This window comes from Pleurodeles waltl, chromosome 9 (genome assembly GCF_031143425.1).
Source record: "Pleurodeles waltl isolate 20211129_DDA chromosome 9, aPleWal1.hap1.20221129, whole genome shotgun sequence".
NCBI classification, from domain to species: Eukaryota; Metazoa; Chordata; class Amphibia; order Caudata; family Salamandridae; genus Pleurodeles; species Pleurodeles waltl.
Genome location: NC_090448.1, coordinates 6,193,268 through 6,220,984, shown reverse-complemented (window position 1 = coordinate 6,220,984; position 27,717 = coordinate 6,193,268). Strand labels below are relative to the sequence as shown.

Below are 27,717 nucleotides of genomic sequence, written 5' to 3'. Positions count from 1 at the left end.
CCCACTGACCCAGAAGGGGCTCCCCCACTGACCAGGAGGAGCTCCCCCCACTGACCATGAGGAGCTCCCACCCTGCTGACCAGGAAGGGCTCCCCCTACTGACCCAGGAGGGCCTCTCCTTGTTGAGGACTCCGGGCCACGGTTAGGGTCTCTGCCGCTTCATGAACAAACACAGAAACCTGGTCACACTGAGGGAAAACTTGTTTGTAAGTGCAAATTCTACTGCTTCACACCCTGCATCCATTAGATCCTTCACAGTTTGCACTGGTCACTCTGTGCTTGATGTTTACCATCTTTCCTCATTTGTTAAACATAAGAAACCTCCTGAAATGGTTCTCAGGAAGGGTAAAATGTGGCCTCAGAGAAGAGAGCACGAATGGCGTGTCCGGAGACCCCCTTGGACACGGGACACAGTATGAAGCATCCAAAGATCACAAGTCTTAAACATTCTTGGAAGCAAGAACTAATTTGCATATTTGATGACATCCAATGGAGCAATGTCCCTGTTTAACATCAATGGCAACACAATAATTGATATCAGTTAAATTATAAAACCCTCAAAATGAAGGTAAAATTGATAGAATAAAACCAAAACCTCATTAAGGTAGAGAAATGGCTGAGAGAAGCTAGGATGTGTCTAAAGCAGCTCTTCCCGTCAAGTAACTCATTCCATATCCAGGCTTCCCTGGAGGTGGAGTTGATTCCTGAAGCTTCTGCAGGTCCCAGGAGCTGTAGAAACCAAAGGTCTGAACAGGGGTGCAAGTACAGATCCGGTTCCAGCCCTTCCCAGCATACTGTGAGTGAGAGCTAAGTCTGACCTTCAAATGTGTGAGTCTCTCACAATGAGTGGCAATTGAGGTCTTTGCATATCTGTTGCCCTGGGCATTGGTTTTTACAAACCTTTGGTACCTGGAGATTTAAAACTGAACCATGAAATACAACTGCAAATACATTGGTTTTTAAAATGGAGGACCCGGGCTGTGAACCTTGGTCTTGCCATGGCATGGACCCAGTTTCCATCCTTGGAATTACAATATGAATGCCTGGGTGGCAAGGCATGGCCCTGCCTTGGAGTACATGGTTAGTAGTTTCCATCCCTGGGCTTGTAAAATAAAAGGCTAGGTCATTAACCTTCAGCTTGCCCTGGCACAGGTTTGTACATTGAAAGAGAAGACCAAACCTGCAATGGCAAGAGTTTTTATGAACAACGCATGCAGTGCTTGTCTAATTTATTGCCATTTCTTTCAGGGCCAGATCCTGCTTGGTGAGTCTGGAGCCGTCATTGGTCAGAGACGTGATATTTTGGCATCCAATGGGATCATTCATGCCCTAGACGGGGTCCTGGTTCCTTCTTCCATCCTGCCCATCTTGCCACACCGCTGCCCTGAGGTTACTCATCGGTTGGTTACAGTGAGTTGCCCTTTGCACACTACTTCAGGGGGTTCTACCAAAACAAGGATTTTATATTGACCTGGATTTCTGTCGACTGCTCACTATGAACATATCTAATTCAGTAGATATTGAGCTACTGTAATGTATCTTCTCTCCACAAAGTATGCTCACATTGACGAGTTTTGAGAAGTCAACATTGTGTAGTCCATATACGTGGGGGTGCGTATAACACTCACTCCAGTGGCATGGACTTCCAATGCCTGCTTGAGAGAGAGACAGCTATATCACTGTGTGAGTTGCATGGCAGTGATATGTCGTTTTATGTTACATCATGATTTTCAGTGTTTGATGACATTCTTAAATGTTGTAGTGGGTTTGTGCCACGTTCTGTGTCCCTTTGGGCACTGATCCTGAGTTACGATATTTAAGATCCCCAACTGCTCATGGTATACTTTTCTTTGGAGCATATTTTCTGCCCCATTTAGTTCTTATAGTGATTTGGTATAGTTATGATCTGCTGCAATGTGTCATGTTGCTTTGTGTTTTTTTTATGTTACCTTATGTAGTGTTATTCAAGATTATGGTGGTCATTTTGACATTGGCAGTCTTTTACACAGACCGCCAATGTCGCACCCACCAAATGACCGCCAGTGTTGGCAGTCTTCAGACCGCCATATGATGGCTGCTCTCTGACACTATTAGTTGGGGGAAGCAGCCAGCAGTCATACTGGCAGTGGCCAGCCTAGGGGAGGCAGCTTCACTGCCACGTCAAAACAACACCCCCGCCATATTGCATCATTGTAAACGGCGTGGCTGTGTTGTGGTGACAGGGCAAGGTGAGGTGATCGACTGATGGGGGGCAGGGGTGTTGAGTGTTGTGTGCGTGAATGAGGGTGTGTTTGTTTGAATGGAGGGGGTTGGTGGTGTTGTGTGTTTGTGTGCGTGTGTATGCAAGGGTGCGTGTGCTTGTCTGAATGCGTGTATGCAGCGGGTGGGTGGGGGTGTCGTGGCCGTGTGTGGATGTGTGTGAGAATGAGTGTGTGTTTATGTATGTAACTGTGATGTGTGCCTGCGTTGATGTACGGGGGTGGGGGAGTACAGAATGGGCATCGAGGTGGCGGGAGGGGGTACCGAATGGGGATCGGGGAGGGGGTTTGGAATGGGGATCGGGGGAGGGGGGTTCAGAACGGGGATCGGGGGAAGAGGTGGTGTCAATGCTTGGGGGGGCTTCTGATGGGTTCAGGGGCTGGGGAGAGGTCCTATATGGAGGGGGAGTTGGGGAGTCCTGCAGTGGTGACAGAAATGAGTATTCCTGTCACCAGTATCGTTACCGCTAGGGATTCCGTGGCGGGGCTGCCACCACGGAATCCCTGGCAGTAAGGATGCTCAAAATACCACAGGCGGTGTTAGGTGGCCCACTGGGCCGAAGGTGGTCAACCGTCAGCCAGGCGGTCCTACCCTCCTGGCGGTACATGTGGTGAACTGGCTGCAATGAAGCCAGTTCACTTCCGTTGTCATAATTTGGCGGTCCTGCACCGCCATGCTGTTGGTGGTCTGGCCGCCACCATCAGTGTGGCGGGGCAGGACGGCCAGGGTCATTATGACCCCCTATCTTCTATTTTAAATTACATTCAACTCTAACATGTTGAATTCTGTTCTGTAATATTGCCCTGCTTTAAGCTGTGATGTGAGTTTGGTGATTTCAAATCTTATGTCTTATGCAGTGTTGTGTTTTCATTCAGTGTGTCATGTTTTAGAGCTTTGTTGCGGTTTATAATCTATTATTTGGTCTTAAATTGTATTTTGCTGTTGTATGGATTAATATTTGTATCATATTTTATTTTGATGTCTTTACTGTTGTTTTATAATACACTATGGGCCAGATGTCGCAAAACGCGTATCCCAATGCAGAAATGCATTTTGCGAGTCGTTACCGACTCGCAAAATGCATTTCAGACTCGCAAATAGGAAGGGGTGTTCCCTTCCTATTTGCGAGTCGCATTGGGATGCAATACCATTTGCGACCGCATATGCGGTCGCAAATGGCATCGCAGTTACCATCCACTTCAAGTGGATGGTAACCCAATCGCAAATTGGAAGGGGTCCCCATGGGACCCCTTCCAGTTCGTGATTGTACCCCAAAACATTTTTTCAGGGCAGGGAGTGGTCCAAGGGACCACTCCCTGCCCTGAAAAAAACCCGAAACTAAAGGTTTCGGTTTTTTTGAAGTGCAGCTCGTTTTCCTGTGAGGAAAACGGGCTACACTTAAAAAAAAAAAAAACTGCTTTATTTAAAAGCAGGTCGCTAACATGGAGGCCTGCTGACGTCAGCAGGCCTCCATGTTAGCGAGTGCCTATACTCGCAATGGGGCCGCAATTTGCGACCCACCTCATGAATATTCATGAGGTGGGTCATTGCGACCCCATTGCGAGTTGCAGTCGGTGTCTGAGACACCGTACTGCATAGCAATTTGCGACTTGCAAATTGCTAGTCGCAGGGACTCGCAATTTGCAAGTCGCAAGTTGCCTTTTTCCTACATCTGGCCCCATATTTTGTTGTGTCAGGTCTGGGAATAAGAAGTGGCTACATACCCCCTTCTGATGTCCCTTTAAAAGGTCTGCGAGTGAAAACAATTGTGTGGGGCTAGGAAAGAAAAAGGGCTTTAAATCCCAGACATGTGGGGATAAGGAAGAGGGTCCCGGGCTCAACATGGGCAATAGTAAGAAGGAGGGTTCCTGGTTCAAGATGTGCAGAGATGAGGCAAAGGATTCTGGATTCACATCAAGGAGATAAGAGATCTAGACTGAAGGCGTGTAGACATAAAAAAGGGGGATCCAGACTGAAGGTGTTTAGGGATAAGAAAGAGGGATCCAAACTAAAGGTACCTAGGGATAAGAAAGAGAGATCCAGACTGAATGTGTGTAGGGATAAGATAGAGGGATCCAGACTGCAGGTTTGTAGGGATAAGAAAGAGAGATCCAGACTGAATGTGTGTAGGGATATGAAAGAGGGATCCAGACTGAAGGTGTGTAGGGATATAGAGGTCCAGACTGAAGGTGTGTAGGGATAAGAAAGAGGGATCCCGACTGAAGATGTGTAGGGATAAGAAAGAGGGATCCAGACTGAAGGTGTATAGGGATATGAACTAGGGATCCAGACTGAAGATGACTAGGGATAAGAAAGTGGGATCCAGACTGAAGGTGTGTAAGGATAAGAAAGAGGGATCCAGACTGAAGGTGTGTAAGGATAAGAAAGAGGGATCCAGACTGAATATGTGAAGGGATAAGAAAGAGAGATCCAGACTGAAGGTGTGTAGGGATAAGAGAGATCCAGAATAAAGATACGCAGGGATAAGAAAGAGGGATCCAGACTGAATCTGTGTAGGGATAAGAAAGAGGGATCCAGATTGAACATACGTAGGGATAGGAAACAGGGATCCAGACTGAAGGTGTGTAGGGATAAGAAGGGGGGATCCAGACTGAAGGTGTGTAGGGATAAGAAAGAGGGATCCAGACTGAAGATACGTAGGGATAAGAAAGAGGGATCCAGACTGAAGGTGTGTAGGGATAAGAAAAAGAGAAACAGACTGAAGATGTGCTTGGATAAGAAAGAGGGGTCTAGACTGAAGATACTTAGGGATAAGAAACAGAGATCCAGAGTGAAGGTGTATAGGGATAACAAAGCGGGATCCAGACTGAAGATACGTAGGGATAAGAAACAGAGATCCAGAGTGAAGGTGTGCATGGATAAGAAAGAGGGGTCCAGACTGAAGGTATGTAGGGATATGAAAGAGTAATCTAGACCGAAGGTGTGTAGGGATACAAAAGAAGGATCCAGGCTGAAGGTACTTAAGGATATGAAAGAGAGATCCAGACTGAAGGTGTATAGGGATAAGAAAGCGGGATCCAGACTGAAGCTACATAGAGATGAAAAAAAGAGATCCAGACTGAAGTTGGGTAGAGATGAGAAAGAGAGATCCAGACTGAACATACGTAGGGATAAGAAAGAGGGATCCAGACTGAATCTGTGTAGGGATAGGAAAGAGGGATCTAGACTGAAGGTGTGTAGGGATACGAAAAGGGGGTCCAGACTGAAGGTGTGCAGGGATAAGAAAGAGGGATCCAGGCTGAAGGTATGTAGGGATATGAAAGAGGGATCCAGACTGAAGATGTGTAGGGATAAGAAGGAGAGATCCACACTGAAGGTGTGTAGGGATACGAAAGAGGGATCCAGACTGAAGGGGTGTAGAGATAAGAAAGAGGGATCCAGACTAAAGGTGTGGAACGATAAGAAAGAGATCCAGACTGAATGTGTGTAGGGATAAGATAGAGGGATCCAGACTGAAGGTGTGTAACGTTAAGAAAGAGGGATTCAGACTGAAGGTGTGTAGGGATAAGAAAGAGAGATCCAGACTGAAGGTGTGTAGGGATAAGGAAGAGAGATCCAGACTGAAGGTGTGTAGGGATAGGAAAGAGAGATCCAGACTGAAGGTGTGAAGGGATAAGAAAGTGAGATCCAGACTGAAGATGTGGAGGGATAATAAAGTGAGATCCAGACTGAAGGTGTGAAGGGATAAGAGAGGGGGATCCAGAATGAAGGTGTGTAGGGATAAGAAAAAGGGATCCAGACTAAAGCTGTATAGGGATATGAAAGAGGGATCCAGACTGAAGATGTGTAGGGATAAGAAAGCGGGATCCCGACTGAAGATACGTAGGGATAAGAAAGAGAGATCCAGACTGAAGATATGTAGGGATAAGAAAGACTGATCCAGACTGAATCTGTGTTGGGATAAGAAAGCGGGATCCAGACTAAAGATATGTAGGAACAAGAAAGAGGGATCCAGACTAAATCTTTGTAGGGATAAGAAAGAGGGATCCAGACTGAAGATACGTAGGAACAAGAAAGAGGGATCCAGACTGAAGGTGTTTAGGGATATGAAAGAGGGATCCAAACTTTCTAGACTAAAGATATGTAGGGATAAGGAAAAGAGATCCAGACTGAAGGTGCATAGGGATAGAGCGGTCCATAGTGAAGGTGCGTAGGGATAAGAAAGAGGGATCCAGACTGAAAGTGAGTACGGATAAAAAAGAGGGATCCAGACTGAAGGTGCATAGGGATAAGAAAGGGATATCCAGACTGAAGGTGTGTAGGGATAAGAAAGAGTGATCCAGACTAAAGGTGTGTAGGGATAAGAAAGAGGGATCCAGACTGAAGGTGCGTAGGGTTAAGAAAGAGGGATCCAGGCAATGTGCGTAGTGATAAGAAAGAGGGATCCAGACTGACCGTGCGTAGGGATAAGAAAGAGAGATACAGACTGAAGTTGCGTAGGGATAAGAAAGGGGGATCCAGACTGCAGGTGCGCAGGGATAAGAAACAGGGATCCAGACTGAAGATGCGTAGGGATAGGAAAGAGTGATCCAGACTGAAGGTGTGTAGGGATAAGAAAGAGGGATCCAGACTGAAGGTGTGTAGGGATAAGAAAGTGGGCTCTAGACTGAAGGGGTGTAGAGATAAGAAAGAGGGATCCAGACTGAAGATAAGTGGAGATAAGAAAGAGGGATCCAGACTGAAGATGTGCATGGATAAGAAAAATCGTCCAGCCTGAAGGTGTGTAGGGATAAGAAAAAGAGAGCCAGACTGAAGGTGTGCATGGATAAGAAAGAGGGGTCCAGACTGAAGCTTTGTAGGGATAAGAAAGAGGGATCCAGACTGAATCTGTGTACGGATAGGAAAGAGGGATCTAGACTTAAAGGTGTGCAGGGATAAGAAAGAGGGATCCAGGCTGAAGGTATGTAGGGATATGAAAGAGGGATCCAGACTGAAGGTGTGTAGGGATAAGAAGGAGAGATCCACACTGAAGGTGTGTAGGGATACAAAAGAGGGATCCACACTGAAGGGGTGGAGAGATAAGAAAGAGGGATCCAGACTAAAGATGTGTAGGGATAAGAAGGCGGGATCCAGACTGAAGATACATAGGGATAAGAAAGAGAGATCCAGACTGAATGTGTGTAAGGATAAGAAAGAGGGATCCAGACTGAAGATACGTAGGGATAAGGGAGACTGATCCAGACTGAATCTGTGTCGGGATAAGAAAGCGGGATCCAGACTGAATCTGTGTCGGGATAAGAAAGCGGGATCCAGACTAAAGATATGTAGGAACAAGAAAGAGGGATCCAGACTGAATCTTTGTAGGGATAAGAAAGAGGGATCCAGACTGAATCTTTGTAGGGATAAGAAAGAGGGATCCAGACTGAAGATACGTAGGAACAAGAAAGAGGGATCCAAACTGAAGGTGCATAGGGATATGAAAGAGGGATCCAGGCAATGTGCGTAGGGATAAGAAAGAGGGATCCAGACTGAAGATACGTAGGATCAAGAAAGAGGGATCCACACTGAACTGTGTAGGGATAAGAAAGAGGGATCCAGACTGAAGGTGTTTAGGGATATGAAAGAGGGATCCAGACTCTCTAGACTAAAGATGTGTAGGGATACGAAAGAGAAATCCAGACTGAAAGTGCGTAGGGATAGAGTGGTCCAGACTGAAGGTGCGTAGGGATAAGAAAGGGAGATCCAGACTGAAGGTGCGTAGGGATAAGAAAGAGGGAGCCACACTGAAGGTGTGTAAGGATAAGAAAGAGGGATCCAGACTAGAAGTGTGTAGGAATAAGAAAGAGAGATCCAGACTGAATATGTGTAGGGAAAGAGTGATCCAGACTGAAGTTGTGTAGGGATAAGAAAGAGGGATCCAGACTGAAGGTGCGTAGGGATAAGAAAGAGGGATCCAGACTGAAGGTGCGTAGGGATAGAGAGGTCCAGACTGAATCTGTGTAGGGATAAGAAAGCGGGATCTAGACTGAAGATACGTAGGGATAAGAAAGAGGGATTCAAACTGAAGGTGTGTAGGGATACGAAAGCGGGGTACAGACTCAAGGTGTGTAGGGATAAGAAAGAGATCCACACTGAATGTATGTAGGGATAAGATAGAGGGATCCACACTGAAGGTGTTTAACGATAAGAAAGAGGGATTCAAACTGAAGGTGCGTTGGGATAAGCAAGAGAGATCCAGACTAAAGGTGTGTAGGGATAAGAAAGAGGGATTCAGACAAGGTGTGTAGGGATATGAAACAGGGATCCAGGTTGAAGGTGTGTAGGGATATGAAAGAGGGATCTAGACTGAAGATTTGTAGGGACAAGAAGGAGGGATCCAGAGGTAAGATACGTAGGGATAAGAAAGAGAGATCCAGATTGAATCTGTGTAGAGATAAGAAAGAAGGATCCAGACTGAAGATACGTAGGATCAAGAAAGAGGGATCCACACTGAACTGTGTAGGGATAAGAAAGAGGGATCCAGACTGAAGGTGTTTAGGGATATGAAAGAGGGATCCAGACTCTCTAGACTAAAGATGTGTAGGGTTACGAAAGAGAGATCCAGACTGAAAGTGCGTAGGGATAGAGTGGTCCAGACTGAAGGTGCGTAGGGATAATAAAGGGAGATCCAGACTGAAGGTGCGTAGGGATAAGAAAGAGGGATCCACACTGAAGGTGTGTAAGGATAAGAAAGAGGGATCCAGACTAGAAGTGTGTAGGAATAAGAAAGAGAGATCCAGACTGAATATGTGTAGGGAAAGAGTGATTCAGACTGAAGTTGTGTAGGGATAAGAAAGAGGGATCCAGACTGAAGGTGCGTAGGGATAAGAAAGAGGGATCCAGACTGAAGGTGCGTAGGGATAGAGAGGTCCAGACTGAAGTTGTGTTGGGATAAGAAAGAGGGATCCAGACTGAAGGTGGGTAGGGATAAGAAAGAAGGATCCAGACTGAATGTGCATATGGATAAGAAGGAGGGATCCTGTTAAAGACGGTCTCTGGGTAGCAGTCAGTTTGTACTCTGCCCAAGCAGGGACCCTCATTTAGTAAGGGTTTAGGCAGAGGCAAGCTGTAGTGTGAACACCGAGCCCAGGACAACACCCAGAAGGTGAAGTGAAAGACTGCTCCTAGTTCCAGTCCTATGAAGCAATCTAAGCCATATTGGAAGGGTCTTCACCCTTTGCGCAGACTTCAACAAACTGAAGAGATTGATTGTGGACAGAACTCCATCACTACTTGCTTTTGATCTTATAGAGAAGCAGGTGCATTAAATGCCTTTATCAGCCTGAAAGTCCCAGGAGGAAGCCTTTGATGCCAAGGGTACAGGAAGGAAGAACCACTGCTCACCTGTCACATTGGCCTATTTATAATAGGTGGTCTCCTTTGGCCAAGAGATCTCCTGCTGCGCTCACTGCAGCCGATGAACCAAATGCTGCAACATCAACAGTTGTACCTGGCAGTTTTCACGAGAGGACATAGAACTCCCAAATGAATATGTTTTACTCTTTCACATGCTAACAAAAGAGCTTTGTGTATGGCTTCAGAGTAACGCCACCTCTTCTGTCAGAAATGTGGACTAAGTGGCCACTCGCGATAGTGGACTTTACTTCATCTCGGGAAAGTGCAGTTTCACATTAGCAACATCTGAACCTACCCTGCTGTGTGTAGTGCACGGTCTGGGCCTGCACTGATCCAAGCGGACAGTAAAGGGAACACATGTCATACCACTAAATCTCTGAGCCTGAGCTGTAGGGCAAGTGGAGTGCGCCTGCAACACTGAAGCACTAGCTCCAGCTGTCCCTACAGAAGAGCCTGCCCAGTGGTTCTCTCTTGGTGCATCGCCTCTCACCACCTCAAGCTACCAGGACATCACTGCTCTATCCCACCTGTCATTGTTTTAGTGGAGACACTTCTACCCTGGCCTCCTTTTTTCTTTGTTACCCACTCACATTATGTTAAATCTCCCTATTTTTAATTAATTTACCCTGAGTCTATTTTATAATTGTTACCTTGGACAATGTGAAGCCAGGCGATGTATTGGGGCAGACCTTCTTGTACCTTCCTCCCTCTGGCTCATGGGTTTCCGCATGAATACTCAAAGAACCATTTGGGGTGACATGCCGCCTCCTTTGGGTGGCTACTCACAGAACCTACAGGAAGCTGGTGGTTCCTTGACTGGTTCCCAATCCAAATGGTGACACCACCACCAGGGCGGCAGTAGACCAAAGACAGGACTTCTCCCCAGGATTGAGAATACTTTGGGAAACGGATGTGGAGAGAGTGGCACATATTTGCTTATCTCTGTAGCAAGCGATTGCCTTGCTACTTCTGTTTTGCTTTTTTCTTGTTTTGTGTGTGTTTGTGAGTTTGTAAAGGTATATGTGTGTGCGCATGCCTGTGTGTGCATGCAGGGTGTGTGTGCGCCTCCCTGTCTGTATGCTCACACATGTATGTGTGTGTGTGTGTACACCTGTGGGTATTGTTGCTTCTGGTGTAAGCACAGGTGGGCAGCTACTCCACTGGATGATGCCACATAGGCTTTCTGTTGCAGCTATCAAACTGTTCTAGCCAACACCAGAGAGACGTGCTATATTTCCACTCATCACCTGCAGCAGTCACTCTCCCTTTGTGACATTCCACAGGGCACACTAGCCCGCTTGTGTCCTGTATGATTGTGGGAAAGCCAGGCTGCTTCTTTGAACGTCTGTGGCAAACTGCCTTGGGTGCAATTGTACATGGAGGAGTTTGTCTTTTCTGTAACACTTTACCAACTGTTTGTCATGCCAACATCTCCCCTTTTACTCTGATAATGAACCAGAGCCTCCTAGCCTGTCTGGCATGGGTTTGGCCACTTGCACAGGCAACGTTACTTGGAACCAGCACCTGACAAGAAGTCCATCCTGTTTTGGAATTCAACTACTGCATGTTGTCAGCTCTGAGGGTCACAAAGAGAATTCTGACTCTGTCAGGCCTTTGAGCAACCTTGTATTTAAGATGAACCAATAAAGGTTGGATTTAGCAAAGCATAAGGAGTGTGAGAGTTCAACACCAGCCTGATGTTTAGTCTCAAACTTTGAGTGGTAACTGCTAGGTAATCCAAGTGGACCCTGGAGGGTGGAAGAACCTCTTGCTATGAGGACACCAAAGCCCTACTCATCAGGACCAGTGATGTTTGATATGAGAAAGGTCACTGTCTTTAGAGGTCAGTATCAATGTGGATCAACTGCAAATGCTGTCTTACCCATTAGTACCTTTTACACCACATGTTACTCTTGTTCTAGGATGCCTGACAGCAGCAGGGGCAAGAAAACAAGCCGACAGTGAAAGTCTAGCTTACATTTTATTATGTCCACTTGATCCTCCCTCCCCCTAGCCTTCAATATGAGGCTGTTGAGGAACTAAGGGTTGGTAAGTTCCATGAGGTACACAGTGGGTGATATTGTTTCCTCTATTTATGACATATAGGTGAATCAATGTCCTAAAGGAAGAACCAAGTATCTCGGGTCTGAAGAGGTTGCTGATATGAGCACCTTGGAGAGGGGACAGAATACTGAGCCTGTGAAAATCTGCTTGGAACAGCAGAAGAAATAATTTGCCTCTGGGAGTCCCCTGGTCAGAAGTGTGGGAAAGTAACTTCCAGGCCTGTCCTGGAGGGGCCAAACCTATAAAACCTAAACAGAAAAAGGTGAAACATTAACTTGCTAAACTGCTGTGTGAGGAGCGAGTTTTACATAGTTCACGCTGCTGTCTTTGAATAGGACATTGGTTACCCAAGGATAGAGTAATGTAAATAAGCCTTTTCTGTTTTTGATAAAAATACATTTTGTCCTGTTTATTCTTACATTCTGTGTATATACCACAGAAAAAGCAGTTGGACCAGTGCAGTGGGGCAACATTTCCCTACCCTCCACTAGGTTGGGTTTTGAGTTTGCACTCACTCAACAGCACCTAAGCACCAGGGAACTCAAATCTTTAGCGCAAGTTTACAAGAGTTTGCGAAATATAGGCTAAAGTGGACCATTACCCCCCAAAACAAGAGGTGGCACGGCCAATGGCATCCCAGAGAATAGGGTGACGTAGCAAATGCCTTCTCAAAAAATCCCAATGTCATGAAACAACAGTTCCTCAAGGATGGCGTAAGATGAACCAGTATCTCCTCAAAGGGAAGAGTGAGGTTGCAATGGCTCCTCAGAGAAGGTCTTCTCCAAGAATGGAATGCCACGACTAATACCTCCTCACAGGACCGTGTGACACAGACAATAGGACTTGACAGGATGCATCCAAGATGATGTCATCTTGAGTCAATGTGTTTTGTGTGGATCTTGTGTCAAGAACCAATATCTCCTCCTCCTCCTGATGACAGAGATCATTGCCTTCCCAATACCATTCTGGGGGCAGTGCTTTCCATTCCACTGACCCCCTGATATCTGCACCTTTGGGGTTGTGCTCATACCCCATGTTCTCCTATGCTTGTGCCCATGCCACAACACATGGCTCTCAAAACCACAGCCAAGGTAAGCATGCCCGAACCACTGACGTGCTTGAGGATAGCTGTGAACTGACGTGGGGAAAGTAATGGGCGCTACAAGCTTGTAAGATGCTCGGATATGGAGCGTAACCTCCATCGAAGGATGAACAGAGAATGCAACGCCACGGTGCAGAAGAATGAAGATGTGTGCGAAGGGGCAACCAAAATGATGTGAGTTTTGAAGAACAGGTCAATGGTTTAGAAGCCCAAAAATGTAAAAATGCATAGATTGGGCGAAGGTTGGGATGGCAGCCTGATCGCAGGCATGGAAAGTCATAAATGAGGTACATAGTATATGGGGAGGTGATTGTGGGTGGCGGACTGATCCGAGAATTTCAGTTCATAGTACAAAGCAGAAGAGCACTTCAGCTAAAGATTGCATAGGATCTGGTGGACGCGCCAACCATTACTCATCAACAACCGGGGTTTATGAGGGAATGATCCAATGCTGCATGATAGATGTACTTTAACATATATGTAATGTTTCCTTCTCTTCCAGGGCCCCTGTTCACACTGTGACTCCCCGGCACCATGTCCTGCGAACAGCACCGACCTGGTAAATATCCTTTAAATTGTTTCCTAAGAAGTTGGTGTGGCACAGTTTTATCCCTGTGCATCTCACATTTGGGATCTAGGATCTGGTTTCGGGCCTTCAGAAAGGCCTGTCTTCGCTGGTGTGACAAACACTACAGAGTCACCCAGGGTCCTTTCTCCATCTCAGCTGAAAGTATCTCAGAGATTGTTTGCCATGTGGTTGTGAAAAACAGAGATAGGTCTTTTGAGTCAATAACCTCTATTATGGTCTATCCTCAGTGAACAGTGATAAGGGAAGGGCTAGTTAAAAGGAATGTGAGATGCTTTGCTTGCCGGAGTGGGGGAGGTGCAGCGCTAAGATCTTTTATAATTCACACGTTTCCCAAGTGATCTTCAATTGACATCAATCAGAATGTTCTACTAGGGCCATTGAAATGACTCCCCTTATGGAAATGTTCACCTTTCTGCATCTACTCAATTTCAGGGGACTATAGTTAGATGCTTGAAATTGAAGAACTATCAGACTTCAATTGGGCAGTGTCTAATTGGAATTTAAAATAGACCATTTTGCTTGTCTAGTAAATATATTAACTGATGGCAAAATAATTTAAACAACAAGGGTCCTGACACATGAAGTACAGAGGCCACCTCCAAAAACAGGCCATGTGCATCAGCTTAATGGATAATTCTAAACCCAGTACAGTCGGCTCTCCTACCGACTGACTACCTATGGGGTAGAGGTTTTTTTTCTAAAAAGGTTGTTTGATCACTAATTAAATTTGATGCCAAAAGAGACATTTTCATACTCCGGAGTCTGTATCACGATATCTCTCATAACCACCATGGCTGACCTGGTCGTTTCTAATGATTTCAACATTTTGTAATTTAAAACATTCGACTTTTTATTTATCAACATCATACATTACTTTCACACCTTATATTTCTTAACAATAAATACCTCTCTTTTTTTTTGTTTGTGTTGCTCTAGGTTTCTTTGGGCAGCACAAAGACGTTTTCAGATTTTTCTAAAAATGTAAGGTTTCTAGACCTCCTGGAACTAAGACAGATTGTAATAAATTTGAGTTCCTTTTGTGTTTATTTAGGCATTTAAACACTTAGGCCCTCATTACAGCCTCAGCGGTCTTTTCCAAAGACCGCCAAGGCTGCGGGCGCCAGAATACCGCCAGTGCTGGCGATATTTCTGGCTCCCTATTACGACATTTCCGCTGGGCCAGCGGACTATAACAGTGTTACCGTCCGCTGGCCCAGCGGAAAAGTCACATCAACATTGCTGCCGGCTCGTAATAGAGCCGGCGCCAATGCGGATGTGCAACGGGAGCAGTAGCACCCATCGCGCTTTTCACTGCCTAAAATTCGGGGAGTGAAAAGCGCGACGGACTATGCCTGGGGCCCCTGCACTGCCAATGCCAAGTGCATGGGCAGTGCAGGTGTCCCCAGGGGCACCCCAAGTCCCCCTTACAGCCAGCCTTTCCATGGCAGTGTGTACTGCCGTGGCCAGGCTGGCGGTCGGGGATTATGACCGCCAGGCAGAAGCCTGGCGGTATAGTGGAGGGGCCGGCGGTATGGCAGTGGCTATTGCGCCACAGTCATAATAGCTGGCGGAACGCCGCCAGCCTGTTGGTGGTGTTACCGCCAGCTTACCGCCGGCCGTCAGGGTCCTAATGAGGCCCTTAATCTCTTGATGTAAGAGGCTGACCCTTTATGTAGTGTACAAAGCTAGGCACACTGTGGAGGGTTCCAGACAACCACACATTCGTTTACAAAGGCAAAAACTAGACCACCTAATGTTCTAATTTTTAAGGTAGCTTGGTCGAGCAGTTATGCCAATCTTGGAGAAGTGCAAAGCATTTGTTGTACTCGCAGTATCAATCTTGCAACTCACACTCTCAAAAGAATAACTCAAGATCATTTTTTATAACAATACCATCAAAATCAGGTAAGTACTTTTTAAGTTATGAATTTGTGAAGTTTTAATAAAAATAGTCTTTTTGAGTGTAATTACGCACCATAGGGATCAATGGAGAAAATACTTTGAAAATGTATATAGAATCAGGCAATGCGTTTACCAATGTCTCCTTTTGCAGGTACCTCAGGGTCGTCGGTGAACACTATGGACCAGCTGAAGAAGTTTGGTCAGTTCCCGGTTTTGGCGGGAGCAGCTGCAGAAAGTTGTTGAAGCTAGTGCTAGGCCACTGCAAGGGACCACTTGGAAAAGCGATGCACAGATGGACTTAAACAGTACGTCCGGTGGGTCCCCTTGGAGTGTTGAGGTCGCAAACAGTGGGGGACCCTTAGGTCACAGCTGGAGCAGGGCACAGGGCGGGCAGATGCAGAGTGAATCGGTGAGCCAGGAACTGTGCACAAAGTTGTCCTTAGCAGCAGGAGGTAGGCCGCATTGAGGGTCGCTGCAGGACAGCAAGGACACTCTGGCGGGAGGTCCTGGGGCTTCCTCCTGGTCCTTTTACAGTTCAGAATGGACTGTCCCTCTTTGTGTCCGACGTCAGGTGACCAGTACCCAGGGCTACAGTACGGTCTGACCACTGGAGGACGCACCGAACTTGCAGGGTTTGTCCTCACGATCTGTCAGGTGGAGTTCGGCCCAGTTGCAGTGTCCGGTTCCTTGGTCAGCAGCCGGTCAATGAAGTGACCTTTACTTGGTCTTTGGTTCCTTGTTGCAGTAGAGTGATGCCTTCACTCTGGAGGGAGATCTTTGGTGATTTTTGAAGAGTGGGGTACCCCTGGGGGTTTGTAGAGTCTGACCAGTGTCAAAGCAACCCCTCAGTGGCGATTGTTAAGTTCACGTGCAGCAGGCAGGGTGAGGCGCCTTTTCTTTGTGCAGCAGGACTTCAGTTCTCAAGCTGTGGGTCTTCTTTGTTCCTGGTTTTCTTTTGTCTGTAGAATCTGATTTCTTGGTCTAGGAATGTCCATTAAATACTGTATGTAGTGGGTGTTTAGGGGAGTACCTGTTAGTGACCAATTGGAAACGTCTGGAACAACAACTCCGGAACAACAATTACGCGAGCAACGCAAGTGTACTCACACTTGCTGGAACAACAACTCCCTTTATCTCTGCCTTAACCACACATGTGCTGAACAACGCACATGTGTCGTGAAGGCAGAGTGGATAGGGAGAGGACGCGGTCAGGTAAGTGGGGTTGTGGCAGGGTTGTTGGTAGTTTTTAGGGTTGGGGATGGATTAAGGGCTTGGAGCTGTGGTGGGTGGTCTGGTTAGTTTATTTTTTTTAGGGGTGGGGTGGAGGGATCAGGGTAGTTTTTTTTTTTAGGGGTGGGGTGAGGGATCAGGGTTGTTTTCTTTTTTTTTTTTTTTTAGGGGTGGGGTGCGGGATCAGGGAAGTTCTGGTTTTTAGGGGTGAGAGGTTGGGTAGTTTGGTTTTTAGGGGCAGGGGTATCGGGGATTTCTGTTTTAGGGGCAGGGAGGGGGAATCGGGGTACTTTTATTTTTGGGGTGAGGAGGGTTGGGTAGTTTTAGCATTAGGGGTGGGGTACTTCTGTGCCTTAGGGCAGGTTGGGGTTGGCATGCTAGAACCATGCATGCTGTCCCACACATGCCATTACTAGGCATGCTTTTACAACAAAAAATCATTGTAAGGCATTCATGGTAACAACACAGTCGTTGTTCCGACTGCATTGTTAAGGCATGCATGGTTCCAGCATTCGTTGTTCCATCATACATTCACCAATGGGTCATCTACCTTAGGGTGGCTACACCCACTAAGAGCCCACTTCCTGTGGGCAGTGGTCACTCCCCTCCACCTGATTGGGTATTTTCCTTCCATGCAAGATGGAGGAAAATGAAATGGAGGGGTCACCTTGCATGTAACACCTTAGGAGTGGTGTTAGCTGTGGATGACCACTCCTTCTGTCCTTTGTGTGGTTTCCCGCTGATGCTCCCACCGAAAGTGGGGGTTTGCAATAGGGGTGGCCATCTGCTGCTGGAAGCAGGCTTGGGGGTCGAGTTTCAAGGGAGGTAAGCCCTTTGAAGCTCGATAGCAGGGCAGCGCACATTCCTGAGGGAGGGGGTGTTTGCGCCTCCACCCAGGAAGGGCTTTGTTCTGGGACACAGAGAGCAGGATCTCTCACCCCAGGGTTCCAGAATCTTGTCTGGTGGTGGCACGCTGGTTCTGACCAGCCAGCAACCATGCCAGGGTAGTTAGCCTTTGCAAGGGGCACCTCTAAGGTATTTGGTAATAAATCCAGTACTCATACCAGTTTGGTATAACAATCCAAAAGGGTGTGTTTGTAGGAATAGCGCTCACAACTATTCCACTTCTGGTCACTAAAGGAATAAAGGAATATCCCCACAGTGCTCTTGGAAGGAGGACCCACCTCACTCCGCCACATAAACCTCAAATGAGATAAAGCAATACACAATCCAAGGCACTCATATCAAGTAAATATGACCATTGTCCATATCTTGTAGTATAGCAAATCCTCTTGTTTTATTCAATGTGTTCTTGAAATTCCAGAAAATCCAGCCAACACGTGTTTTGTCGTGCCATCAGTACTCACATTGACTTCCTCAAGGCTGAAAACGAATACAATTTAATCTGATTACAGATTTGACCAAAATTTAAATAACAATTGAGTACAACCCATCACCATAGCAAAATTAGCAATAATAATTTTACTAACATTTAGAAAAAAAAGCATTATCATTCATGGATGAAAATTCCAAAATTGGCAACGTAAATAAATCCCGAAATTAATCCAACCTCCATAATGGTGGGCGGTATACAATTAGTCAATGTTGAAATAAAATTAACAGGCACCAATCAGTGTAGAGAGCTATCCCCAAGCATGCTGCATTCATATGGGTTGAAGTGTATAATCCTATCATCAAAAATAACAGATTGAAAAGTAAAGTGCATAACACGTGTTGGCTGGATTTTCTGGAATTTCAAGAACACATTGAATAAAACAAGAGGATCTGCTATAATACAAGATATGGACAATGGTCATATTTACTTGACATGAGTGCCTTGGACTGTGTATTGCTCATACCAGTTTGGATTTATCATTCTGAGTTGTTTGATATCAAACAACCCAGAGTTCAGAGTAGCCATCATGTAGTTGTGAAATTCGTTCTGACCAGTGTCCAGCACATGTATTACAATGGCTGTTCTGTTACTATGTCCCAGGTTTGGCAAGGCCACAGTAGGGGCATATTGTACATGCATCTATACCCACACATACAATATAGTGCACCCTGCCTTAGTGCATGCAGTGTGTAGTGAACAGGGAATACAGGCTGTGTGCTATGTTGAGTTTATCTTTTAGGATTGCATCAGAACACTCAGCCTGCAATAGCAGTGCTGGGTGCTTCTGGAAGCATGGCCCTAGAGGCTGGCACAATCTGTGCTTCTGCCCTCAGTGGCTTACACTTCGTACCCCATGCCCTGGGTACCCAAGTATTATTTACTAGGGACTCATAGTGGCAGCCAAAGGTGTTGTTAATTGTGCCAAAGGATCACAGCAGTTTTAGGGAAAGAGATCTGGCCCAGAGAACCTGGAGAGCAGAGGCCCTGGGCACTAACAACTTTGAGACTACATCAAATACCAGGAATAGTGGGGGCTAACCATGACAAAAAGGGACCTTTTCTCACACTACCCTCCCCCCCAAAGAAAGACGATGAGACTAACCTTTCCCTAGTGAGACTTCATCTAAAAAAAAACTGGATAGGCCATCTGCATTGGCATGGGCAGTCCCAGGTATGTGTTCCACTTGAAAATACGTTCCCGGTAGGGAGATGGACCACCTAAGCAGTTTGGGGTTTTCACCCTTCATTTTTTGTAGCCATCTGAGAGGCCTGTGGTCAGTCTGAACTATGAAGTGAGAGCCAAACAGGTATGGCCTCAGCTTCCTCAGGGCTCAAACCTCATCAAAGGCCTCCCTCTCTATGGCACTCCATTTTTGTTCCTTAGGGGGTAGTCTTCTGCTTATAAAAGCAACAGGCTGGTCATTTCCAACGTCATTTTTCTAGACTAGGGCCGCTCGTACCCCCAGTTCATAGGGATATGGCTGGACAATAAACTGCCTGGAGTAGTCTGGAACTCGTAGGACTGGAGCAGAGCTCATAGCATTCTTCAGAGAGTAGAAGGGGCTTTGTTAACTCACTATCCAGTTAACCTTTTTGGGCATTTTCTTGGAGGTTAATTCATTGAAGGGCCAACTATTGTGCCATAATCCTTCACAAATCTCCTATAATACCCAGTCAAGCCAAGGAATGCTCTGACCTGTTTCTGGGTTGTGGGAGCTTCCCAAGCCAGAATGGTCTGGATCGTGGGTTGGAGGGGTTGAATGTGGCCTCCACCAACTAGGTGGCCCAAGTAAATAACTTTACCCTGCCCTATCTGGCACTTATGGGCCTCGATAGTGAGGCCTGGCCTGCCCTCTGCAGAGCCTCAAGAACCTTCCCTAGTGGAGTCAGGTGATCCTGCCATGTGGAGCCATAGACAGTTGTCATTCAGGTAAGTTGCACTAAAGGATTCCAGCCCAGCAATGACTTGGTTCACCAACCTTTGGAAGGTGGCAGGTGCATTCTTGAATCCAAAGGGCATAACATTGAATTGCTAATGCCCACTAGGAGTGGGGAATGCTGACCTCTCTTTTGCTCCTGGGGTCAGGCCAATCTGCCAGTACCCTGATGTTAAATCAAAAGTACTCAGATATGTGGCTGCCCCTAGTCTGTCAAGGAGACCATCAGCTTTTGGTATTGGGTGTGCATCATTTTTGTTACCAAATTGAGGCAGCTGTAATCCACCCAAAACTTCATTTCCTTTTTCTCTCCCTTTGAGTGAGGTTTGGGGACTAAAACTACTGGGCTAGCCCAGGGATCAATGACACCCAAATCCAACATCTTTTTGACTTCAGCTTATATGCTCTCCCTGACATGGTCTGGCTGTTTGTAAATTTTGTTTTTGACAGGCAAGCTGTCACCAGTGTCCACATCATGGGTACACCAATCAGTCTTCCAAGGGGTCAGGGAGAATAGCTCGGCATACTGATTGAGGATTTGCCTGTAATCAGCCTGCTGTTGTTCTGCAAGGGTGTCTGAGAAGACCACTCCATCCACAGAACCATCTTGGGGGTTGCTGGAGAGGAGATCATGGAGGGGTTTACTCTCTTCTTCCTGTCCCCCATCTGTAACCATGAGCATAGTCACATCAGCTTTATCATAATAGGGTTTTAGACGGTTGACATTTATGATTCTTTTGGAGTTTTTGCAACTGCCTAAGTCTACCAAATAAGTGACTTCACCTTTCTTTTCAAGAATGAGATAAGGCCCAGACCGTTTGTCCTGGAAAGCCATTGGGACAACAGGCTCCAACACCCAAACTTTCTGCCCTGATTTGAACTCACTCATACCAGCCTTTTGGTCATACCAGAGCATTAGCAGCTCCTGGCTGGTATGAAGATTTCGACTGGATTTTTCCATGTACTCTACCATCCTTGAACATAGGCCAAGTACATAGTCCACAGTGTCTTGCTTGAGCTCTTTGAGAGGTTTCTCCCTGCCTCCCCTTACAAGACTTAGTGGTCACCTAACAGGATGCCCAAAAAAAAGTTCAAATGGAGAGAATCCTACTCCCTTTTGTGGCAATTCCTGGTAGGAAAAAAGCCAACATGGAAGTAGGACTTCACATCTCTGGAGTTTTTCAGGGAGTTCTCCAATCATACCTTTTAGGGTCTGGTTAAACCTTTCAACCAACCCATTTGTTTGTGGATGGTATGAAGTAGTGAACTTATAAGTAACACAATATTCCTTCCAAATGTATATTAAGTATGCAGACATGAAGTTTGAACCTCTGTCTGATACTGCCTCCTTAGGAACACCTACTCTGGTAATAAAAAAACAAGGGGGGCCTTTGCAACTGCAGGAGCAGTAATAGTCCTAAGTGGTGTAGCCTCAGGATATCTAGTGGCATGATCCACTACCACTAGGATATATCTGTGTCCTGATGCTGTTTGGGGGTCAAGGGGCCAACAATATCAACCCCTACCTGCTCAAAGGGAACCGCAACCACAGGTAGTGGCATTAAGGGTGCATTTAAGTGTCTTCCTGCCTTGCCACTGGCTTGGCAGGTAGTGCAGGACTGACAAATATCCTTTACTTTCTGTGACATTTTCGGCCATTAGAAGTGGCTAACCAACCTCTTCCAAATGATGTTTTGGCCCTAATGCACCGCTAGGGGAATTTAATTGGCTAGGGTGAGGACAAATGCTCTGAACTGTTGAGGTACTAACACCTTCTTGGTTGCACTAGGCTTGAGGTCAGTGGCCTCAGTGAGCAGGAACCCATCCTCCCAGTAAACCCTGTGGGTACCACTGACACTTCAAGAGTGGGACAGGTTCTCTGCCCCTGGCACAGATCCTCCCTAGAGGGTCCCCCTGAGTCCAAGAGCTCTCAGTGGTAAGGCCCATGCTCTGCAGGCTCAGTTCCCTCTGGGAATGGCAAGTCCTCTTCCTGGGAAGAGGGTTTCTGACTTGTGATGTGTTGGGAAGCTGATTCCTCAGTCTTCTTGCCTTTCCTCTTGGTAGGCTGATCCACTGCTTCAGGATCCAGCTCTCATTTTTTTCCTGAAGTTTGTGCTGTGTCCTAGTCTTGACACAGGCCCATTCTGGGTCCCAAGCATAGCTGCATGGGTCTTCAGTTCTACTTCAGCCCTGTGGGAATGCTCCTGGTCATTTCCAAGCAGGCAATCTACCGGGATGGATGAGGACACAACCTCTTCTTTTTGCCCTACTACTCCCCCACCCCAATCAAAGGTTACAATAACCATGGTATGGAACTTTGTCTCGTTGTCAGCATTGGTGACAGGATAAGACTTCCTTGCTAGGTAGTGGTTTGAGTAGACCAAGTGCTGAGTTACCGTGGTAACACTACCTCCTCTGTCCCTCAGTGCTTCCACTTTCTCCCCATTAATCAAATGGTGCTGCCTGTATTTTGCATATTACTTGGCAAGGCAGCACTGGAAAATGTTACCCCTCCCTCTGTGACTAAGGTTGCCTCTGTGGGATCAGTGACATGGTCAGGCCACACCACTGATATCACCTGGAGATTAGCAACTGCATTTACTGCAGGTTGACTAGAGGCATTATTTTTGTTTTTACAACCTGGCTCTCCAGTTTGGTACCCTCTGTTTTTGCTATCATAGCACCAAGCCTTGTTGGGATCAAAGTTCTTTCCTTTGTACCCACCCCTAGACTGTGAGTAGTCTCTGGGCCCACCCTCCTGTGCAGGTTTTTGGGGACCTTGAGAAGATTCTTTATTTTTGTTTTGTCTCCCATCTTTCCTTGGGGGGACTTTTTGGCCTCTTTCTTTTTGGTCTCCCCACCAATGGTAGTTAGGTTTATCCTTGTTGTGACCCAGTTGTCTGCCTTCCCAACTCTTGAGGGGAAAGTGTACCCTGGTCTACCAGGTATTGATGTAGCCTCTCATTGTAACAATTTGCAGACTGTACATAATCTTGTACCTTGTTACCAGCTAACCAACCACCCAGCATTTTTACTGAATAGTCCACAGCCTACCTAGGTCTGGCTCTGGGTTTTTCAAGCCTCCCTGAACTTTATTCTGTACTCTTCAGTCGTAAATCCAAAGCCCTCAATCAGTGTACCCTTCATGAGGTCATCGTATTTAGAGTCTACCTCATTCATTGTCAGGAGCCTATCCCTGCACTTTCCTGACTAACTCCCATTACAATGTGCCCCAGTGTTTCTCTCAAATTCCCACCCTTTCAGGCTCTTTGAAAGGCAGAAAACCATTTCACTATGTCATCCCCTTCTGTAAAGGGAGGGACAACTCCTTTTGGGAGTTTAATATTGAAAGGTTTCTCTTGCAATACTTGAATGCTGCCACCAGAGATGGGTCTTAGGCCCAACTCTTTTCTCTGTTTCTCAGTTTACAAAAGCTGACTCTCTAAGGCCAGTCTTTTGGCCAGCCTGGCTAAGGCCAGGTCTTTCTCTGTGGGTGCACTAGTTCTTTGGGTGGAGGAACTACCCTCATCTCCATTTCCCACAGGGTCCTCTTCTACCCCAGATACTTAATCATCTAGTTCATCTGTGGGGTTATCTTTTTCATGGTGGGCCACCAGTAGCCTAAGTTTATCTGCAATGGGGATTTTTCCAATACGAATTTGGTACAGTCTGCAGAGCCTCCTTAACTGGTCCTCGCTATATGCCTGGTAAAAGGCTAGGTCGAGCTCCTGGCTTTGACTCTATGTATCAGACATGTTTTAATTTACTATAGCTAGGACCTTTTTATAAATTTGGAACCCATTTTTGGATAAGGCCAACTAAGGTAAGGACTTTTACACTTTTGCTATTGTTGTAGGGATCTAACCAGGGTCCTAAGAATTATTTTAACAATTTGTAAAAAAGAATGCTAGCCACTTATAAAACAAAAACAATTAGGCTAAAGAAAATGTAGAGAGTTATTCGTGTGCTCACAAAATTGACATTGGTATCAGCAAATATAAAGTATTTATCCCACCCATGCCACCAAATATAGGAGGCTGGGCCCTCTATGTAGTGTGCAAAGCTAGGCACATTGTGAAGGGGGTCCAGGCAACCTTACGTTGCTTTACAAAGGTAAAAGCTAGACCACCTAATGCTCAAATATTTATGGTAGCTTGGTCGAGCAGTTAGGCTAATCTTTGAGAAGTACAAATCATTTGTTGTACACACAGTATCAATAAGTGAGGCCATACACTCAAAAGAATAACTCGAGACTAATTTATAAAATTACTTCAGATTTTTTATACAAATTTTGAGAACAAGATCATTAAAATTGGGTAAGTACTTTTTAAGTTATGAATTTATGAAGTCTTAATAAAAATACTCTTTTTGTGTGTAATTATGCACCATAGGAATCAATGGAGAAAATACTTTGAAAATGCATATAAAATCAGGCAGAGTGTTTACCAATGTATCCTTCTGCCTGTATGTTGAGGTAGTCGGTGGGCACTATGGACCATCTGGAGAAGTTCAGGCATCTCCCGGTTTCGGCGGGGGCAGCTGCAGAATGTCATTGGAGCTGGTGCCAGGTCACTGCGACGGAGCACTTGGAAAGGAGCTGCACAGATGGACTTAAAGGTAAGTCCACCTGTGCAGGTCCGTTTGGAGTGTTGAGGTCGCAAGGGAAGGGGGACCCTTAGGGCACAACTGGATCCTCGGTGCAGGGCAGAGGGCAGCCTGATGCAGAGCGAATCAGTGAGCCAAGGGCTGTGTGCAAAGGTGCCCTTGGAAGCAAGAGGTAGGTTGCATTGAGGTTTGCTTGCAGGTCAGCAGGGGCACTCTGATGGGAGGTCATTGTGTTTTCTGAAGTCTTTTGACTGGGCATTCCTACTGGTCCTTTTACAGTTCAGAATGAACTGTCCTTCTTGGTTTGACCAGTACCTAGGGCTATTGCATGGTCTGGCTCTGGACACCAACTTAGCACACTTTCAGGGTGTGTCCTCACATTCCATTAGGTGGAGTTTGGTTCAGCTACGATATCCGGTTCCTTGGTTAGCAGCCGGTCAGTGAAGTGGCAATCAATGGGTCTTTGATTCCTTGTTGCAGTAACCTGATGCCTTCACTCTGGAGGGAGATCTTTGGTGATTTATGAAGAGTGGAGGTCCTCTGGTAGTTTATAGAGTCTACCCAGTGTCTAAGCAACCCCCTCAGCGGTGATTGTCAAGTCCTGGGTGCAGCAGGCAGGGTTTGGTGCCTTTTCTTTGTGTACCAGGAATTCAGGCCTTGGGTGGTCTTTGTTGCTGGTCTTCTTTTGTCTACTTCCTGTGGGCAGAGGTCACTTCCCTACACCCAATTGGCTATATTCCTTACATGCAAGATGGGGGGGAGGGAATGAAATGGAGGGGTCACCTAGCATGCAACACCTTAGGGATGGTTCAAGCTGGGGATGAACACTCCTCCTGTTATTTGTGTGGTTTCCTGCCGTTGCTCCACCAAAAGTGGGGGTTTGCAACAGAAGCGGCCATCTGCTGGTAGCAGCAGGCCTGGGGGTTGAGTTTCAAGGGCGGTAAGCCCTTTGAAGGTTGCTAGCAGGGCAGTGCACATTCCTGAGGGAGGGAGTGTTTACACCTTCCTCCAAAAAAGACTTTGTTCTGGGACCCAGAGAGCAGGATCGCTCACCCCACTGTTCCAGAATTGTGTCTGGTGGTGGCAGGCTGGTTGTGACCAGCCAGCAACCATGCAGGGCAATTAGCTTTTGCAAGGGGGCCCTCTAAGGTGACCCCTGTGCAAATTTTGTAATAAATCCAATACTGGTATTTGTCATTCTGAGTCGTTTGATACCAAAACAAACCAGGGTTCAGAGTAACCATCATGAAGGTGTGATACTCATTCTGACTAGTGTCCAGCGCATGTGTTAAAATGGTTGCTCTGTTCAATTACTATGTCCCAGGTGGGGCAAGGACACAGTGGGGGCATATTGCTTGTGCATTTATGCCCACACATACAATATAGTCCACCCTGCCTTAGGGGTGGAAGGCTGCCCAGAGAGATGAATTACCTATAGTGTATGCAATGTGTAGGGAACAGGGCACACAGGCTATGTGCCATGTCAAGTTTCTCTTTTAGAATTGCAACAGAACACTTACCCTGTAATGACAGTGCAGGGTGCTTCTGGATGCATGACCCTAGAAGGTGGCACAATATTTGCAGCTGCCCTCGGGGGCCTACCTTTAGTACCCCTGTTCAGTGTAGGGAAAGGTGCGGAAGACATTGTGACGCGAAGGGTTAATTAGCTTGAGCAGTGTAGATGAGTGTAATGCCTGTTGAAACCCCTCCCAAACACTGGAAAAGTTCATGATATTATTTTCAAGCTTGTTTGTATAGAAGACTCTGTCTCAACCTTGAGAACGAGAGTACAGGGAGAAGATGGAATGAAAACAAAGGCTGGAGAAGGGCAGAGCAGCCAAGTACTGATAACATAGCTAGAAAATGCCAGAATGAGATAGAATCCAATCTTTGAGTTATTTCAGCACTGAAGTGTGGGTGAGGGATTTGGAAGCTCGCAGATGGAATTGTGGAAGCTGCCATGGCCCAGCGCTGCCTCCCTGTTTTGCTGACCGTGGTGCTTGAGGGGGAGAGAGGTTCAAGCAGGCGGTAGAGGGCTTCCCAGCATGTCGTGGACTAAGTTAAGTTTCCACACAGGGATGAAAGGCCTTTGTTTCTCTGCTCTATTATTATGACTGATTATTTATGCTTGCACTGTGTTTATAACCTGAAGTATTCAGCTCGTTTATATCTTGCTTTCTAAACCTCTTAGTGTAAACTGCTACAATAACTGAAACATGCATTTTGGTGTGCAGTAAATCAATTATCTGAAGTTTTCAGTTTGTTTATGTTTTACCTCCTGAACATCGTAGTGAGAGCCTGCTGCAGTAATTGAAACATGCATTTTGGTGTGCAGTAAATCAAAGCTTATCTGAAGTATTCAACTCATTTATATTCTGCTTCCTGAAAATCGTAGTGTGATGCATTTTACGTAGTGTGATGCATTTTAGTATAGAGTTAATCAAAACCTATATCTGTCAATGAACTCTTTGCTTATATATATATATATATAAATAAATAGATGCTCCTTGTAGTGTACTTATATATATAAATAGATGCTTTTCATTGCTATTCTTATTCTACTATTGTTAATGTGCTGAATGCCTACATTTTATCTGCAATTCTAGTAAAGCTAAATTGTATTTATAATTGGCGTGTGGTTCTTCATTGAGTGTCCTTATTGACTTATACCGAACAGGTGTCAACCAGTCACCTGGATAAGACAACCCCATTCCCTGGGTACCCAAGTACCATTTACTAGGGACTTACAGTTAGCTAAAGGTATTGCCAATTGTGCCATGCATCACAGCAGTTTTAAGGAAAGAGATCTGGCCCAGGGAACCTGGTTAGCAGGGGACCTGGGCACTAACAACTTTGTGACTACATCAAATACTGGGCAAAATGTGGTTATTAACTGTGACAAAAGAGGCCTTTTCTCACACTTGCAAACCCAGCTTTGTTTTTTTTGTAAAGCACATGGCTCTGCAAAGCGTTCCCACACCAGGTAATTATTAGCCACAAAGTGTCATTGCCTCCAAGATCAAACCAGCTCAATCCCCCTCACAGTGACAAAGCTGAAGTATTTCTATTTAGTACCTTTGTACATTATTGCACATTGTTTTGGCATTTTTCAACCAGATAAATCGTATCACTCAAGAATCTTCCGCATCCGTAGAGATTCCAGCTAGTGGAAGTCGTAGACAACCAAGCCTGGTTTTCCTTTCTTTGCTGTGCTAATGGTCATTGATTTATTTGGTGGAGTTGGTTATAGCATTCAGGCGTCTTTGTTGACCTTTTA

General features: G+C 46.0%; 1 protein-coding gene across 2 annotated transcripts in view; it reads left to right on the top strand.

The window, feature by feature from the left end:
- The window catches only part of STAB1 (stabilin 1), an 829,863-nt gene that overhangs the window by 276,231 nt on the left and 525,915 nt on the right, over window positions 1-27,717 (top strand). For both annotated transcript variants that reach the window (XM_069206091.1, XM_069206090.1), the window contains exons 19-20: window positions 1,249-1,410; window positions 13,284-13,340. In XM_069206091.1, coding sequence (XP_069062192.1) covers window positions 1,249-1,410; window positions 13,284-13,340 — 219 coding nt within the window. The remainder of the gene's footprint in view (window positions 1-1,248; window positions 1,411-13,283; window positions 13,341-27,717) is intronic.